The 19,016-nt window shown below is 41.6% G+C and overlaps 1 protein-coding gene across 3 annotated transcripts; it reads left to right on the top strand.

Moving 5' to 3' along the window:
* Positions 1 to 56: 56 nt before the first annotated feature.
* myo1eb (myosin IEb) lies at positions 57 to 18,938 on the top strand. Of its 3 annotated transcripts, XR_005208684.1 has the most exons (28): positions 3,732 to 4,002; positions 6,216 to 6,353; positions 6,590 to 6,679; positions 6,770 to 6,864; positions 7,154 to 7,241; positions 7,528 to 7,617; positions 7,717 to 7,848; positions 8,081 to 8,215; positions 8,331 to 8,463; positions 8,659 to 8,855; positions 8,951 to 9,031; positions 9,646 to 9,732; positions 9,987 to 10,073; positions 10,223 to 10,390; positions 10,918 to 11,003; positions 11,139 to 11,220; positions 12,502 to 12,707; positions 12,782 to 12,926; positions 13,027 to 13,141; positions 13,230 to 13,399; positions 14,272 to 14,417; positions 15,019 to 15,165; positions 15,371 to 15,528; positions 15,606 to 15,680; positions 15,755 to 15,941; positions 16,178 to 16,353; positions 17,241 to 17,631; positions 17,698 to 18,938. XR_005208684.1 is itself a non-coding variant. In XM_037783529.1 (27 exons), exons 1-27 carry the CDS (start codon positions 1,018 to 1,020, stop codon positions 17,315 to 17,317), a joined length of 3,294 nt encoding a protein of 1,097 aa, XP_037639457.1. In that variant the 5' UTR covers positions 57 to 1,017; the 3' UTR covers positions 17,318 to 18,935. The 3 variants fall into 3 exon arrangements, 2 of the variants coding, with proteins under 2 accessions (XP_037639457.1, XP_037639456.1); XM_037783529.1 differs by lacking the exon at positions 3,732 to 4,002 and adding an exon at positions 57 to 1,020 and having other exon boundaries at positions 17,241 to 18,935; XM_037783528.1 differs by having other exon boundaries at positions 17,241 to 18,938.
* The last annotated feature ends 78 nt before the right edge of the window (positions 18,939 to 19,016 follow it).

The raw sequence follows: 19,016 nt of genomic DNA, 5'->3' as shown, positions 1-19,016 counted from the left end.
TATCTGATAATGTTTCATCAGCACAGAAAACATTAAAACATAACCGTCAATAGAAGCTTTGAATGTGAAAACAGCCCTAATAATAATATAATATATAATAATAATAATCATCGTTGATGCCTCAGATTCATGCTGAGGTCCGTTCTCAGTGTTTTCCAGGATCTGGTGGGTTTCAGAGACCTGGAGGGAGTTCACACCTGCTGGTTCCGCATATTTATGGATGTTTAAGATATTGAAAACCTTTCAGCCAACGAACTTCACAAAGTGAAAGAAAATGTTGGTAACACTTAATTTTACAGGTCCACAAATTTCCTGGTAATTAGGTGATAATTAGTAACCTATTTGAAATTTCTTTGGAATTACCGCCAAATTACTTCAATATTTACCTCAAAATGTATCAAAAATTACTTTATTATAAACATGATTCAATAATTATATGCTAAAATATCATCTAAAGGTCAAAATAGGGCCCTGAGGCTGAGAAGTGGCTGCTCTTTATCGGATGTGGAAAACCAAAACTAATAGAAGACACTTCTGATCACCATTGTGACTGATTGTCTACACAGATGTAACCTGGTAGCTGATATCATGATTCATTTATTATCTATTTATAAGCAGACATCGTAATAAAGCAGATCAATTAACATTGTATTCTTTTCCTGTAAATGTATTAAATAAATTACCAGTTATTGTGAAATAGCGGAGTATAATTATTAAATCATGTTAATAATAAAGTAATTTAGGTAAATATTGGGGTAATTTGGCAGTAATTCCAAAGAAATTTCAAATCGGTTCCTTGCTAATTATCACCTAATTACCATGAAATGTGCGGACCTGTAAAATGAAGTGCTACCACATGTTGCCGAAATCAACAGAATCCGTCTGATTCACTGATCTGAACCCACCTGATCCAGACTCAGCTGATCCAGGATCAGTCCAAGTTCACCTGGATATGGATCCACCTGAGACTGACTGAAGATTTCTCACCTTTTCTCTGAAACAGGAGGAGCAGCAGACATGGTGAGTTCACATTATGACTTTAAACTGTTTGAGTCCTGGTCCTGAAGATTTCTCAATATTCAGACATGATGAGCCAACGGAAAGAAAAAAAAAAAGCAGAAAGCAAGAAGAAGACGGTCTGAAAAAGTCTCCAACACGAACTGTTTCCATCTTAATGCCGCGTCCACACCACCACAATCAAGCGGAAACTATCGTCAGTAAAGTCCTGATTGTTTGATGGATCTAAAGATGATCTTTCCAGATGTCTGATACTCCTATTTTTAAAATGTATATCTATGAGATATCTATCTATATAATACAGGTGCAGCTCAAAGAATTAGAATATCGCAAAAAAGTTCAATATTCATCAGTTATTTAAAAAAGTGAAAATTGTATATATTCTGGACTCATTACACATAAAATAAAATGTTTCAAGCATTTTTTCATTTTCATTTTGATAATTACAGCCTACAGCTCAAAAAAGAAAGAAAAAGGTATCTCAAAATATTAGAATATTTCATAAGATCAATTAAAAAAAGGATTTAAAATACAGAAATGTCCAACTTCTGTAAAGTATGTACATTTATACACTCAATACTCGGTATTGAGTGTATAAATGTACATACTTTACGGCATCTCCATAAAGCTTGTCAGCAGACGAAAGCATGAAGTGCTCTAAAATGTCCTGGTAGACGGCTGCGTTGACTTTGAACTTGATAAAACACAGTGGACCAACACCAGCAGATGACATGGCACCCCAAATCATCACCGACTGCGGAAACTTCACACAGGACTTCAAGCAATTTGGATTATGTACCTCTCCACTCTGCCTCCAGACTCTGGGACCTTGATTTCCAAATGAAATGCAAAATTTACTTTCATCTGAAGAGAGGACTTTTCGATGAGCAATGGTCTAGTTCTTCTTCTCCTTAGCCCAGGCAAGATGGTTCTGACGTTGTCTCTGGTTCAGGAGTGGCTTGATACTAGGAATGTGACAGCTGTCTCCATCTCCTGAAGACGTCTGTGAGTGGTGGCTCTTGATGCTCTGACTCCAGCCTCAGTCCACTCCTTGTGAAGCTCTCCCAAGTTCTTGAATTGGCTTTGCTTGACAATCTTCTCAAGGCTGCGGTCAACCCTGTTTCTTCTGCACCATTTCCTACCATGCTTTTCCCTTCCGGTCAACTTTCCCTGAACATGCTTCGATACAGCACTCTGTGAACAGCCGGACATTTCAGTGATGACCTTCTGTGGCTGACCCTCCTTGTGGAGGGTGTCAATGATTGTCTCCTGGACAACTGTCAAGTCAGCAGCCTTCCCCATGATTGTGGTTGTGTGTACTGAACTAGACTGAGAGATACAAGGTATTTATTCTGTATGAATAGCAATTTACTAAAACTCAAAATTAAATATTCTAATATTTTGAGATACCTTTTTCTTTCTTTTTTGAGCTGTAGGCTGTAATTATCGAAATTAAAATGAAAAAATGCTTGAAACATTTTAGTTTATGTGCAATGAGTCTATAATATATTACATTTTCACTTTCTTAAACAACTGACAAAGAATATTGAACCTTTTCGTGATATTCTAATTTTTTGAGCTGCACCTGTATATCACGAACAAAAAAAGGAGACAGAATGAACTTCAGTCAACTCTGCTGAGTTGAACCACAGAAAAGATTCACAGTTAATCCCTGTTGTTTTTCACAAGCAGTGTAGTCTTGTAGAATTAAATAACAAGAAGCAGAAACTAATAAAAATAAAAACTAAAGCTAAATACAAAGTAAAACTAAATATATAAAAACTAAATAAATCAAATTAAATGGATAGAAACTAGACTTAATAAATACAAACTAAAACTAAATATATAAAAACAAAATAAATATATAAACACAAAAACTAAATATATAAAAACTAAATATAAAATAAAACTAAATAATAAAACTAAATATATAAACAAAAACTAAATGTATATAAAACTAAATATATGAAATAGCAAACAAACAATGCAGATTAAGAAGAAAACAAGGCGGCCTAACATCCTCAGATGAACTAATAAAATAAAGACATTCAATAGAAAACACCGAAAATATTCATCATGTTCCTCAAATGGAATCTTATGAATTAAAAATATAATTTCTGTGATCATATTGTTTTTACTGGAATCTGATCAAATCTGAGTTTCTTTATTTATAGTATCTGTACTGTCAATAATCAATCGATCAATCGATATTTATCTGTAAAGCACCTCTCGACACCTACAGCTGACAATGAAACAAATATTATGAATATATAAATATACAAAGAGAGATAATTCAAATGTAAATATTACATATAAACAGATACATCTTTTATTTCTGCTTTTATTTAACACAAAATAACTCATGTAAACATCACAGAATCATATTTAACAGATTAAACTGAAGAAAACATTTAACATCCAATCAATAAACATAAAATACAGAATCTCATAAATTCCATAAAAATATAAGGTTGTTATTCATTTAAAATATAAATAATATCTCTTAAAATAATAATACAAATATATATAATAATAATAAAAAAATAACAACTCTTTAAATTGAACATTTTTATGAATAGATTTCAGGATAAAAGTTGTGAAGTGTGCAGACATAGAGAGTGTAGTCCTGGTTCTGGACACTTGGTGTCAGCAGAGCTCCAGCTGGTCTGTTGTCAGGACTACATTACCCAGAGTTCCACCGGCAGCAGAAGGAGGAGGAGGCGGGGCTCTACCTGCCCACACCTGCAGAGAGTTTGAGAGACTGAAGACTGAAGGAAGAAAAACACACTGGAATCAAACCGAGAAGAAAATGTTGCTGAGATCAACAGAATCCGTCTGATTCACTGATCTGAACCCATCTGATCCGGACTGAGCTGATCCGGGATCAGTGCAAGTCTACCTGGATCCGGATCCACCTGAGACTGATTGAAGATTTCTCAACTTTTCTCTGAAGCAGGAAGTGAAGCAGGAGGAGCAGCAGACATGGTGAGTTACCTTATATCTGACTTTACACTGTTTGAGTCCTGGTCCTGGTCCTGATCCTGCAGGGTTCAGGTAAACTGTGAGACTCCTGCAGGACCAGATCCCTGATCAGAACTGCGCTGCTGAAAGTTCCTGATCACAAGTTTTTTTTTTTAAGAGCTTTAATGAATAAAAATAAAATATAATTTTAATTTATTTATAAATCAGCACTTAAAGAAAATAACTTATTGAATTAAATAAAATGGAAAAAATATATAGAATTAATTTGTAAACAAAACAAAACAAATCATTTTTCATCTGACTTTATTTCCTGTATTTATAATATAATGTCATTCCTGTATTTATATATGAAGTGTTTACTGTAAATATAGTAAAAGATAAGAAACTGTATATATTTACAGCAGGTGTTTATGTGCAATATGAAGGATTACTTTTTTCTTATTATTATTTAATATTATATTATTATTGTTCTTATATAATAATAATAATAATTATTATTATTATATTGGCCCTCAGGGGCCACAAAGCTCCAGGTTTGACTGCAGGTGTAATCGCAGGTTTTACATAATTTGATGAACTTTATGATGTTTTAAAGACATTTTAACGTCTGAATTACTTCAGTTTAAACTCGCATCATATTAATAAAGTACCTGTAGTACACAAAGTACTACAGTACTGAGAGTACATGAACTCTGGGGGGTCAACAGGAGCCAAAGCACAGATTGAGCTTCAGGGAATCCACATTTAATATAAACTGTTAAAGCCGCAACTAATGATCGTTTTCATTATTGACTCATTAATTGATCAATCATTACAGATTTAATATATATATATATTAGGGCTGTTAATCGATTCAAATATTTAATCGCAAATTAATCACACATTTTATATCTGTTAAAAATGTTCCTTAAAGGGAGATTTGTCAAGTATTTAATACTCTTATCAACATAGGAGTGGACAAATATGCTGCTTTATGCAAAATGTATGTATATATTTAGTATTGAAAATCAATTAACAACACAAAACAATGACAAATATTGTCCAGAAACCCTCAAAGGTACTGCATTTAGCATAAAACATATACTCAAATGTAATAACGTGGCAAACTGCAGCCCAACAGGCAACAACAGCTGTCAGTGTGTCAGTGTGCTGACTTGACTATGACTTGCCCCAAACTGCATGTGATTATCATAAAGTGGGCATGTCTGTAAAGGGGAGACTCGTGGGTACCCTTAGAACCCATTTTCATTCACATATCTGGAGGTCAGAGGTCAAGGGACCCCTTTGAAAATGGCCATGACAGTATTCCTCGCCAAAATTTAGCGTAAGTTTTGAGCATTATTTAACCTCTTTCCTGTGTTTAGTTTTAAAGTGAAGCTCAGTTTTATGTATTTTACGTATTTTATGTTTTATTTGATGTACTGTATTTATTAGTTTACGAACTGTGACTTTAATCTGACTACACGCACACACACACACACACACACACACACACACACACACACACACACACACACACACACACACAGAGTGAGGCGTGTCGAGGCGAGCACGCCGGGGCGTCGCCGCTCCTCAACAAGATCCCACAGGACAGAAGGAATGCTGGGAATTCTTCAGGAGGGAGAGACGACCAATCAGCTGATAATACACACACAGTGTGTGTGTGTGTGTGTGTGTGTGTGTGTGTGTGTGTCCTCGGGGGAAGAAGTACTCAGTAAACAGTTACTGTAGTAAAAGTACAAAAGTATCAGCATCAAAATGTACCAAAGTACAAAAAGAAAAAGTACTCAATATGCAGAATAATATATATTATATTAAATGATTATAGTTATTGATGCATTAATGTGTTCATCACCTTAATGTTGCGGCTGGTAAAGGTGGAGCTACTTTTAATTACATTGTGGGATATTTTATAAATTTGTGTCTGATAATTTATTAATATTTGTATTTTTACATAATATATATTTAACTCTTATTTCTTTGATGTTTTACTCAAATTATTTTGGATGTTTTACAAATTTTTATTTGATACTTTACTAATATTTTTCTGTTATATTGCTAATATTTTTGGGATATTTAATTTGGTCATCACTTTAATGTAGCAGCTGGTAAAGGTGGAGCTACTCAGAAGTGAGAGGTCAGAGGTCAGCGGTGATGACCATGATGTGATTGACGTGATCAGCTGACCGTCTCTGTGTTTATGCCCCGCCCCTCAGGGTAGTAAGGAGCGTTACCATTGGCTGGCTCAGAACGTGAAGGTGAGCGGCGTGGACGACATGGTGCTGCTGTCCAAGATCAGCGAAGACGCCATCACGGAGAACCTGAAGAAAAGATACATGGACGACTACATCTTCGTATCCTCAAACACTTCTAATGATCATTATTATAATTATATATACAGTATTTATTTAATTATAATAATGATTATTACTATAATCATTATTATATATTTAATTATAATACTTTTTAAACCACATTATGAGTCAGAAATAAGACTAACTGAGAGAATGTGTATGATATATTCCGGTCCTGGTCCTGGTCCTGGTCCTGGTTCTCGTTCTAGTTCTGGTCCTTGACCCAGTTCTGTCAGACCTACATTGGTCCAGTTCTGATCTCTGTGAATCCGTTCAAACAGCTTCCGTATTTCACAGACAGAGAAGTCGAGCTGTACCAGGGAGCGGTGAGATAATACATGATACACACGATACACACTTTACATAACTGATTATTGATTATTGATTATTGATCCTCGATCCTCTTTGTCCTCCAGGCTCAGTATGAGAACCCCCCCCACGTCTACGCTCTGGCTGACCATGTGTACAGAAACATGATGATTGACAACGAGAACCAGTGTGTCATCATCAGGTAGGCGGGACCTAGACCTCAGAGTCACATGTTGTTCCACCTGAGCCCCGCCCACTTCAGCGAGCTCCGAGAAAACAAGGAGAACGGGTCATGATGTCATCGTGACGCCATTCTACCGCTATAAAAGTCCAGATTGGTGCCATAAAGCTGGCTAACGTTAGCCCTCCTGAATATTATTAAATATCATTAACAGTTATTGATAACTATCCTTCTTTCTGTCTTCACACCTTCTGAAGGTAAATGAATGTGTTGAGACTGACGCTGTTTCCTGTTTCCTGTTTCCTGTTAGCGGTGAGAGCGGAGCTGGAAAAACTGTCGCTGCCAAATACATCATGAGCTACGTGTCCAAAGTGTCCGGAGGAGGAGACAAAGTCCAGGTCAGTACACAATGTACCGCTCCTGGTAGTGTTCGTGGTACTGCTACTGCTTATGGTACTGTTCGTGGTACTGTTCGTGGTCCTGCTTGTGATACTGCTCATGTACTACTCGTGGTACTAGTCATGGTACTGCTTGTGCTTGTGTACCAGTTACTCAGAGTTTAGATGTTTGAATTAGAATCAGGAGAGATTTGGACTGGTGTATTCCTGCTGGTAGTACTACTGTTATTACTACTGGTAGTACTACTGTTATTACTACTGTTACCATGGTTACTTTTGTGTGCAGCATGTTAAAGACATCATCCTGCAGTCCAACCCTCTGCTGGAGGCCTTTGGTAACGCCAAAACTGTCCGCAACAACAATTCCAGCAGATTTGTGAGTATAAATATATTCAGACAGATTTATACACAGTATATACAGTAGTAAACTAAATAAATGTATACTACTAACACATGTACACTCTCCGCCTGTCAGGGTAAATACTTTGAGATCCAGTTCAGTCGAGGAGGAGCTCCTGATGGAGGAAAAATCTCCAACTTTCTATTGGAGAAGAGTCGAGTAGTTTCACAGAATTCTGAAGAGAGAGGCTTCCACATCTACTACCAGGTACTGCAACATGTACTACCATGTACTGCAATGTGTACTATAATAAGTACTACAATACGTGTTCACATTTTGCCCAATCCTGATTTATTTGGTACCCATTCCTTCTCCCGATCCCGTCGTTCCTTCTCCTGATCTCGTCGCTTCCTCTCCCTATCCCGTGGCTTCTTCTACCGATCCCGTCCCTTCCTCTGCCTATCCCGTCGCTTCTTTTCTTTTTGAACTCTGTCTTCAGCTGTTGGAAGGGGCAAGTTCGGAGCAGAGGGAGAACCTTGGGGTCACGACCCCCGACTATTATTTCTACCTCAACCAATCAGGAACCTACATTGTGGAGGACATCAATGACAAGAAGGAGTTTGCTGATACTATGGTCTGTAACTCTCTGTCTATATCTGTCTGTCTGTCTGTCTGTCTGACTGACTGACTGACTGTCTATATCTGACTGTCTGTCTGACTGACTGTCTCTCTATCTGTCTGTCTCTCAGGAGGCGATGTCAGTGGTCGGTCTATCTGTGGAGGAACAGGATTCAGTTCTTCAGCTTGTTGCAGGAATTCTTCATCTGGGAAACATCGGCTTCAGAGAGGAAAACAATTACGCTGTGGTCGAAAGCCAGGACTGTAAGTTACCACACAATATACACTACACAATACACACTAAACAATATCACGAAACATGAAACACATATTGATATGAACCGTGAAGAGGGAATTTAAACGTACTGAAGATCTCGGGTTGATCAGTTTAACTGTCTGTAAACAGACTTTCTGTTGGGTCCCTGATGGTGAAACTGTCTCTGTCCGTCTTCCTGTCAGTCCTGGCGTTCCCGTCCTTCCTGTTGGGGATCCCTCAGGACGGTCTCTGCAGTAAACTGACCAGCAGGGTTATGGACAGTAAGTGGGGCGGGAAGACAGAGTCCATCTCCGTCACCCTGAACACCGAGCAGGCCTGTTTCTCCAGAGACGCCCTGTCCAAAGCTCTGTACACCCGACTCTTCGACTTCCTCGTCGACGTCAGTCCACTTCAGCGCTTCACGCACACATTTGATTTCAAACTTCGTTTGATTCTGTATTGATTATTTGATGTGTGTTTGTGTGTGTGTGACAGTGTGTTAATAAAGCCATGCAGAAGGACCAGGAGGAGTTCAACATCGGTGTCCTCGATATCTACGGCTTCGAGATCTTCCAGGTATAAACACACACACATTTGTTCTTCTATACTTGTGAGGATCCTCATTGACATAATGAGTTCTCTAACAGTGAACGTAAACCCGATTCTGAACCCTGAAACAAGAATAAACCACCAGACAGAAATTTGAAAATATGCAACGTATCCTCATACAGCTGTTTGTATGATATCTTACGAAAAGTTATTTCTCATTTTTTGTGTGTTTTCCTACAAATGTCCAGCAACACGTGTAAATTTCTGCTCGTTCTGCATACAGTCTTTTCAAATTAAGCTTCCGTTTTCACAGGAAGCAACTCGGTTAAGTTTAGGTAAAGATGGTGGTTTGGGTGAATATAAGACATGACAAACAAATCAAAGTTGACTTCTGTCTTCACACGGGGCACCAACAGCGGTCCCCTGGTAAAAGTCTGTATTTTTTGGATCACTGGTTCACGATTTCATGGATTACATACGAATTGATTTTGTGGGATATATATACAAATTACTTTTTTTAATTGCTCGCCATACAGATCTGTTTTACCGACTGACTGACAGTTTGATTGATTGATTGATTGACTGACTGACTGACTGATCCGATTATTAGTTCAATAACTCTTGGGTTTCTTCTTTACCAGAAAAACGGCTTTGAGCAGTTCTGCATCAACTTTGTGAACGAGAAGCTGCAGCAGATTTTTATTGAGCTCACACTGAAGGCAGAACAGGTGATACATCATGACATCACGGCATGACATCATCACAGCATGACATCATCACATTACTTATCCCTCTTATTCTGACTGAACCTGTGACTCCATCAGTGTTATGAGACCTGACTTCTTTCTTCTTCCCTGTTTATTTCCTGTATTATTTTCAGTTATCCTTTCTACTTCCTATCTCTGGTCCTCGGCTGTTTCTCTTCTCTTATCACAAATGTTTCAGAATAAAAAGATTTAACATGAAAACTGAATCTCTGCAGGAAGAATACGTCCAGGAGGGGATCCAATGGAAGCCCATCGAGTATTTCAACAACAAGGTGGTCTGTGACCTCATCGAGTCCAAACTGGTGAGTCAGCCAATCAGCTGTCTTCACCACATAAAGTTAAAAACAAGACCAAGTTATCACCAACGTCAACAAACTACAAGAGTTAAACATAAATAACTATAAATACAGCTCCTGTTTTTTATCGCATCATTTCTCTGGTCGTTACCCAGAATCCTCCTGGGATCATGAGCATCCTGGATGACGTGTGCGCTACGATGCACGCTAAAGGTGAGGGAGCAGATCAGACACTACTGCAGAAGCTTCAGGGACAGATTGGATCCCACGAACACTTCAGCAGCTGGAATAAAGGATTCATCGTCCATCACTACGCCGGGAAGGTACGCAGCACACCTCTCTCTCTGTCCAGGTGTTCACCTGTCTGTCTGTCCAGGTGTTCACCTGTCTGTCTGTGTCCAGGTGTTCACCTGTCTGTGTCCAGGTGTTCACCTGTCTGTCTGTGTCCAGGTGTTGACCTGTATGTCTGTGTCCAGGTGTTGACCTGTCTGTCTGTCCAGGTGTTCACCTGTCTGTGTCCAGGTGTTCACCTGTCTGTCTGTCCAGGTGTTCACCTGTCTGTCTGTGTCCAGGTGTTCACCTGTCTGTCTGTGTCCAGGTGTTCACCTGTCTGTCTGTGTCCAGGTGTTGACCTGTCTGTCTGTCCAGGTGTTCAACTGTCTGTCTGTCCAGGTGTTCACCTGTCTGTCTGTGTCCAGGTGTTCACCTGTCTGTCTGTCCAGGTGTTCTACTGTCTGTCTATCTGTCTGTCCAGGTGTTCACCTGTCTGTCTATCTGTCTGTTCAGGTGTTCACCCGTCTACCCGTCCAGGTGTTCACCCATCTGTCTGTCTATCTGTCTGTCTTACCAGGTGTCGTATGATGTCAACGGTTTCTGTGAGAGGAACAGAGATGTCTTGTTTAATGACATCATTGAGCTGATGCAGAGCAGCGAGTTGTAAGTTGTGTGTGTGTGTGTGTGTGTGTGTGTGTGTGTGTGTGTGTGTGTGTGTGTGTGTGTGTGTGTGTGTGTGTGTGTGTGTGTGTGTGTGTGCCTCACAGTGACCCCTGTCTGTGGTGTGTTTGTGGTCAGTGCGTTCATCAGAGCTCTGTTCCCTGAGAACCTGGATTCGGAGAAGAGAGGGCGTCCGTCCACCGCCAGCATTAAGATCAAGGTGAGAGAGACATTGTGATTGACTGGTGGAGATTGGACGACACCATCTTTCCTCTGGCGCCGCCCTCAGGACAAATGTTTAGCTCCTCTACTGTTCAGACTGTAAGAAACCATCAGGAGGCTGGTTCAGACTGTGGCTGTAATGACGACTGCAGCCTGTAGGGGGCGTTAACAGACTGTAGACTGTCAGGGGCTAATCACACAGAGGCGCGTCGCTACAGGCGAGGCCGCTTCAAAAAGCCTAGGCAAAGTGAAGTGGGCAAAACAGCGAAGTGGCCTGTGGAGCGTGACTGTGTGCTTGCAACCGAATGTGATTAACAGGAAAATATGGTCTCTCTCAAAGACCATAGCCTACATGAAACTATCACGACATGAGATATGAATTCCCCCTCTCACAGTCCAACAGCTAACTAGCTAGCCACAACTACCAGCATCAAAAACAGGAGGGAAGTGTAAAGTAGTAAAGTCCGGCTACGTGTGACATTGATGAGTGGTGCGACTACGTACCTGGCGCTGAAAAGTTGGGATTATTTTAACTTTTATGCTCGCCTTAAAACCGCTAGAAAAACAATGCACGGCACAAAACAGGAGCGTGTGGTAGGCGCGCCGTGCCATAGGAAAACAATGGTTTTGCGGGGGACATGTTTTTCAACGCATCTTTTTTTTTTTTTATTTGGAACAAGGTCAATTTTCTGAGCTTTCAAACCGAGGCATCAAGGCACCGTCACACATGCACAAAATTAATATTCGCCTCCAGTTCACTTCCATTCTATGTGAGCGAAGCAAATTCTCATGGTGAACGTTTAGTTTGAAAATCGCCTCGGTAGACGATGGTCACTTGCCTGCATTCACCCGTGTGTGGCCGTGCCTTTATTCGCCACGCCCCCAGTGTGTAAACGCCTTCACTCCTCCAACGTTTTGTTACCACCTGCAGTGTTCAGGTTCAACCAGAGCCTCCACTAGAGGGCAATGTTGTGGTACATTTAGTTCACAATGTTTGGTCAAAGTGTGTTGTACTTTTACACATTTAAACATCCCTGCAGTCACTGAGCTACACTGCTCATGTATCAGCATTAGAGATTGCAGATTTGTATGTGTTTTTTGGGACATTTTATTAGATGACAGAAAACAAAGGCAGAGGGATGACAGGACCTCATCAGGACGTTCCCTGATGTTCTGACTTAAATTGCTTTAGATTGCTGATGTTTTGGTGTTTTGGTTGTCACAATGATGTCTCACAGCAGTAAGGTACAAAGGGTAAAACTGTCCCCCCTCCTTTTAGAAACAAGCGAACACTCTGGTCCAGACTCTGATGAAGTGCACCCCCCACTACATCCGCTGCATCAAACCCAACGAGACCAAACGTCCCCGGGACTGGGAGGAGAACCGGGTCAAACACCAGGTGGAGTACCTGGGCCTCCGAGAGAACATCAGAGTCCGCCGGGCTGGATACGCCTACAGACGAGTCTTCAACAAGTTCCTGCACAGGTCAGAGGTCAAACAGGGTAACATCCTGTACACTGTTTTATTTAAACATGCTCACTGAGATTTGTGTGCTGCAGGTACGCCATCCTGACAAAGGAGAGCTGGCCTCGTTGGAAGGGCGAGGAGCGTCAGGGAGTCCTGCACCTCCTCAACTCTGTCCACATGGACCAAGACCAGTACCAGCTGGGCAAGACCAAAGTCTTCATCAAAGCTCCAGAGTCGGTACGAAGCACTCCCACACAGGAAGTGGTTCATCCCGCTGTAAACTTTCAAAGTAAAGTTTTCTGTTGTCAGGAACTGGGTGTTATTTTCCTCTCTGCAGCTCTTCTTGTTGGAGGAGATGAGGGAGAGGAAGTATAACGGTTACGCTCGGATCATCCAGAAGGCGTGGCGTAAACACATTGCTGTCCGCAAGTACGTCAAGATGAGGGAGGAAGGTAAGACTGTCTTCCATAAGTGGGTTAAGTGAGTCTGTCGCGGACGTTATGTCTTCCTCTCTACTAAGTGATTTTTTGTTTCTTCCAGCCTCTGACGTCCTGCTGAATAAGAAGGAGCGCCGCAGAAACAGCATCAACAGGAACTTTGTTGGCGACTACCTCGGGATGGACACCCACCCAGAGATCAGACAGTTTGTCGGCCGCCGAGAGAGGATCGACTTCGCTGACGTCGTGGTGAAGTTTGACCGAAGATTCAGGGTAAAAACTAAGTCGCCCTCATCCTTCCTCCTGCAAGTGTGTACGATCATGTAAAATGGCAGAAGGCTAGAACAGGTTTCTAGGATATCAGGCAGTGTGTGTGAAACCTAACTTGTAACGACAAAATCTCACAGATGTGACGTCAGATTTATGCTCGGTCATACAACATAATTTTAGAGGAAAGTTTATTCTAGGGTGATGGCAAGGAGGCTCTGACCGATTGTCGAACCTCGGATCCAAGAGGAACAATGCAGATTCCGTCCTGGCCGTGGAACAGTGGACCAGCTCTTTACCCTTGCGGGGCTGTTGGAGGGGTCATGGGAGTTTGCCCATCCAGTCTACATGTGTTTTGTGGACTTGGAAAAGGCTTACGACCATGTCCCCCGGGGAGACCCGTGGGGGGTACTACAAGAATATGGGGTACCGGGGATCGGGATGAGAGTCAGTACCTCCAAGTCTAAGGCCATGGCTCTCTGCTGGAAAACTGTAGATTGTGCCCTCTGGGTTGGGAGTGACTCACTGCCCCAAGTGAGGGAGTTCATGTATCTCGAGATACCAAGATGGTGACGGCCACAAACCAAGATGGTGACGGCCACATATCAAGATGGCGACGGCCACAAACCAAGATGGGGACCAAAATGTCGAACTCGAGGCTTCAAAACGACAGTCCATAAATCAATGGGTGACATTTTGCGCCATAAGTTGTTTTGCCACGATCCCATGTAGCTCTCTGATTGGAAGACTGCCTCAGACTGCGAGAGACTCAGGGGGACGGTTAAAGGGAAAGACTGGAACAAATCCTTAATGTGTCAGAGATCTTAGTTTACGATACACTTCCTGACTGAATGCAACGTGTTTCTACTGTTCCACAGACCGTGAAGCGTGACCTTATCCTGACCCCAAAGTTCCTATACCTGGTTGGTCGAGAGAAGGTGAAGCAGGGTCCAGATAAAGGTCAGATCCAGGAGGTTCTCAAGAGGAAGATTGAGGTCAACAAGGTCCAGTCTGTTTCCCTGAGGTACACCACCAGAAACAGATCTAGAACCAGGACCATAATTAGAACTGGAACTGCAATTACGACCAGGGCCAGAACTAGAATTACAACTTGAACTAGAACCAGGGCTAGAGCTAGACCTGTAACTTGGGCCATAACTAGGACTGGAATCAGCACCAGAGCTAGAACTGGAACCAAGCCCACACCTAGAATTAGAACTAGGACTGGTACTAGAACTAGAACCATGGCCAGAACTAGAGTAAGAACTAAAACCAGGGGCAAAACTGTAACCAGAGCTAGGACCAGAACCAGTAATAGGGGAGGACAAATAGTAGAGCTTGAATCACAACTAAAACAAGAACCAGAACTGGAACAAGAACCAGAACTAGAAATAGAATCAGGGCCAAGACTAGTAATATGAGCAGGCCACCGGGCCAGAGCTACAACTGAAACTAGAATTAGAAACAGAACTAGAACTACAGTAGCACCAGAACCAGGACCAGAACATTTATGCCACTCATACATTAAATCCTATATTAGAAGAGAAACCTCTACCTGTCTGACTTCCTGTTTCTCTCTGCCTGTCTGACTTCCTGTCCCTCTCACCCATCTGTCTCTCTGTCAGCACTCTGCAGGACGACTTCTTCATCATCCACGAGGAAGAGTACGACAGCGTTCTTCAGAGTGTCTTTAAAACAGAGTTCCTCAGTCTGCTGGTCAAACGTTATCAAGAGAAAACTGAGAAGAAGCTGCCGCTCAAATTCAACAACCTGTCAGTACCGTGACTATTTTATTTTGTTTTACTCAAATCTAAAAAATACATACATGCCGTTCTTAACACTGGTGCCATGATGTAATGTTTAAGTACTAATATAAGTAGTCCAGAAAACACATCTGGCAGCTGTGACAGTTTTCTAAATGAATTCAAAATCGACATAAATATCAGCCGTATCCCTCCGTCTGTCTCTGTCCTCCAGTCTGGAGTTTAAGGTGAAGAAGGGTGGCTGGGGTCCGTTCAGCTCTTCAGGGTCCAGACAGATCCAGTTCCAGGCTGGTCAGGGGGATGAGGCAGTTCTGAAGCCCAGCGGGAAGGTCCTGCAGGTCGCCGTTGGACAGGGTTTGCCCAAAAACTCCAGTAAGTTCTGACCCAACTCACCACAAATTCTACCACAACTTTCTGTGTGCTCCGCCTCACCTCCTGTTGATTTGCAGGGCCGACGAGGAAGGACAAACGCAAGAGTCGCTACATGGGGAACCAGGCTCCGCCCACCAGCCAATACAACTCAGGTACCAAAAAACAACCCCTCAGGTGTCAGGACGTCACCGACTGTTGGTTCATAATTTTCCTTTTTTTTCCTCAGCTCCTCACTCCAGAGGGGGCGGAGCTCCCAGAGGAGGCCCCACCTCCTCCAGAGGCTCTCTGCTGAGGCAGCAATCCAGCATGGAGCAGCCCAGTCTGCCCCGCCTCCAGAGCCAGCATCGCCCCAACAACCAGCCCGCCCAACACGATATGGGCTTCATGAATGTCCCCGACCAGGGCGCCGCAGGGTGAGACCGCCATGAGCAACCCAGTATAACCAATTACAGTAATGTTACCAGGTCACCAGTATAAACATTATACTATAAACCATTTTCACCAGTATTACCACTAACCACTGACCCAGCTGTCCTGGGACTGGAACCAGCCACAGTCTCATCAAATCTTAAATACCTGTTGTATTGTTGCTTGTTGCTGGTTCTACACTCTGTTCTCCGGTTCTCTGTAATTCCCGGTTTGCCTTCAGGCTGCAGCGACGGCGGTCGAAGGAGGTGAAGCCTCTTCCTGGAGCGGGTCGACCCAAACCGGCTCCCAAACCGAAACCTCGGTCTCCGCAGTGCAAAGCTCTGTACGCCTACGACGCCCAGGACACGGATGAGCTCAGCTTCAACGCTGATGATGTCATCGAGATACTCACTGAAGGTACTGCTAATACTGCTGTCAGTACTACTGTCACTGCTACTAGTACAACTAATGTTGCTGCTACTGTTACTACTACTACTGTTACTACTACAGTAATAATACTGCTACTTCTACTACTTATAGTGCTACTTCTAATACTACTAATACTACCTCTACTTTTAGTACTACACATGCTACCTCTACGTCTTCTAGTACTGCTGATACTACTTTTATTTAAGTGCTACTTCAATGTTTAGTACTGCTGTTACTTCCACCACTTAGGTTATAGCCCTACTAGGCCTACTTCTAGTACTGCTGTTACTACTTTTAGTACTACTGATACTACTTCTACTTTTACTACTGCTACTACTATTACTACCACACTACATCTATCTGCCGTTCAAAAATACCAATAGACTGCGGTGTCATTTGATAAATGATCACGCGTTAGCTGACTGCGCACATGTTCTAGCTAGATAGCAGTCGAATGCTAACCAACAGCTAATGCTAGCTGATCGTATATAGATTGTAAACAATAGTCAAACATTTCAGTCACAGATCCCCTCGATATTTGAGGCACATCACATTAATCTGGACGTCCAAACTGAGCAGCAGCTAACATTAGCTCAGCCGCTAATGTGAGACTGATCACTTTACATGATATCTGATATCTTCAGCTTTAATTGTTGAGCCTCGAATCACAGAGGCACCCAACAACACATCAAGATGACATTTTAGATGTGTAACTTTAGTCCACTGCTAGTGTTAGCCTCCAGTCTTTCCTTTGTTCAGCCTCCAGCTAACCCCGTGACCTCATCATAACGTCCACACTAAAAGGGTCTATAACAGCTCTTGTTGTGTTCTGTAGTCCTGATTTGAGTCAGACTCTCTCTCTGTACTTTCTGCAGATCCGTCTGGTTGGTGGTTCGGTCGGTTGCGGGGCAGAGAGGGTATGTTCCCCGGAAACTACGTGGAGAAGATCTAGACCTCCTCTCCGGAGGGGTCAGAGGTCGCCAACCTGCGGCAGCAGCTGGGGTCAGAGGTCACCGGAGCTTTCAACACATCACTTGACAGGAAACAGGAAGCTGAATATAACAAGTTCATTCATAAACAAACACACATATGTTTCAGTCAGAGAGATGTCAATCAACCAGAGGTCAAAGGTCAGGATCTGGTGCTCCTACCTGCTGACGGCTGGACTGAAAGTGTCCCCATAACGCTGCGTGCATTCAGGTTAAATGTCCTCATAATGCTGTGTACCTTCAAGTTAAATGTCCTCGTAACACTGCGTGCATTCAGGTTGAATGTCCCCGTAACGCTGCTTGGATTCAGGTTGAATGTCCTCGTAATGCTGCTTGGATTCAGGTTGAATGTCCTCGTAACGCTGCTTGGATTCAGGTTGAATGTCCTCGTAACGCTGCTTGGATTCAGGTTGAATGTCCTCGCAAGGCTGCGTGAATTCAGGTTGAATGTCCCCGTAACGCTGTTTACAGTCAGGTTAAACGTCCCGTGTGACTTCAGTCTCTGATCATCTCTGACGGTTTTAAAGTAGCAGCTTGATCCAATTTTATGTCAGTGTTACCATGGAAACCTGATATCAGTGTTGAGTCCTGGCAGCGCCCCCTTCAGGCGTCAGTGTTTATTACAGCCAACAATATGAAAGTGTTGACAGAACAAACAACATACTGAAAAAATCTGCAATGATCTTCTGACAAGACGTTAAACTGTTAAAGATGAACAGAAACTAAACGTCACACGGAAACTTTAAAATCTAAAGTAAATCTTTTATTCCTTTGAACATGTAAAACGTGACTGAACACATGAAAAATCTGCAGGTTTTATTTCTCTGATCGAAAGATAGAATAAAAAGTGATTTAGTAAAATATATAAATGGTAATAAGAATGAATGTTCTGTACATATCAGTTCAGAGTCTGTATGTTTTATAGAAATGAAAATTAATGTTGTTTTAGCTCAGATGATAAACTGACATTTCAGTACGAACCTGTCTCAGAAAAACTAAGAAAACCTGATTTGTTTTTATTTATTTGAATAGTTTCATCAGAGTTTCCTCAGACTTTCTCAAATCATCGATATGAAATGATGGGTTAATTAATCAGACATTTTTTATACAGAAACGCTTAAAGTTTATAAGACTCTTGACTTTTCAGTCTGTCATGAAAATAAGAAATGTATCTATAAAATGAGCAGCTGGTGTAATCTGGCACACACATCAGGGAGAATAGAAATAAGGGAAACTACATTACCCAGAGTTCCGTTCCTCCAGAGGGTCATGCTGCCTTCAAACGCTAAAGGAAATGTGACTTTATTTTTACCATTTAAGCTTGTTGTCAGGATTTATAAACAGCCTGAAACTTGTCTGTGTTTTTACACTTTATTCTAAAAATGTCAGATTTCTTTGTCTTAAACACATAAAGTCATAATATTCTGAGGAAAGAACAATCTGGTATGATATTAAGACAAAAAGTCACAGTATTATAAGAAAAACATTGTTAGATTTCTGTAACATGCCTGTTTAAATGTAAGCGGACAGTTTTACCTTTTTTCTTCAATCGAGTATTAAAATAAACTTCTTGTAAAATCACAACTTTATTCCGGAAATATTATTCTAATAAAATGACTTCATTCATAAAATGTTGTATATAATATAAACTAAACAAAACTA

This window comes from Sebastes umbrosus, chromosome 11, assembly GCF_015220745.1.
Source record: "Sebastes umbrosus isolate fSebUmb1 chromosome 11, fSebUmb1.pri, whole genome shotgun sequence".
In the NCBI taxonomy this organism is placed as follows: domain Eukaryota; kingdom Metazoa; phylum Chordata; class Actinopteri; order Perciformes; family Sebastidae; genus Sebastes; species Sebastes umbrosus.
The sequence above is the reverse complement of the archived record's forward strand: the minus strand, read 5'-3'. Positions and strand labels throughout refer to the sequence as shown.

Excerpts from the sequence above, each read along its gene's own strand:
- myo1eb (XM_037783528.1), top strand. Across the intron at positions 6,865-7,153 it reads AACCAGTGTGTCATCATCAG|CGGTGAGAGCGGAGCTGGAA; the intron begins GTAGGCGGGACC and ends GTTTCCTGTTAG. Across the intron at positions 8,216-8,330 it reads AGGAGTTTGCTGATACTATG|GAGGCGATGTCAGTGGTCGG; the intron begins GTCTGTAACTCT and ends TCTGTCTCTCAG.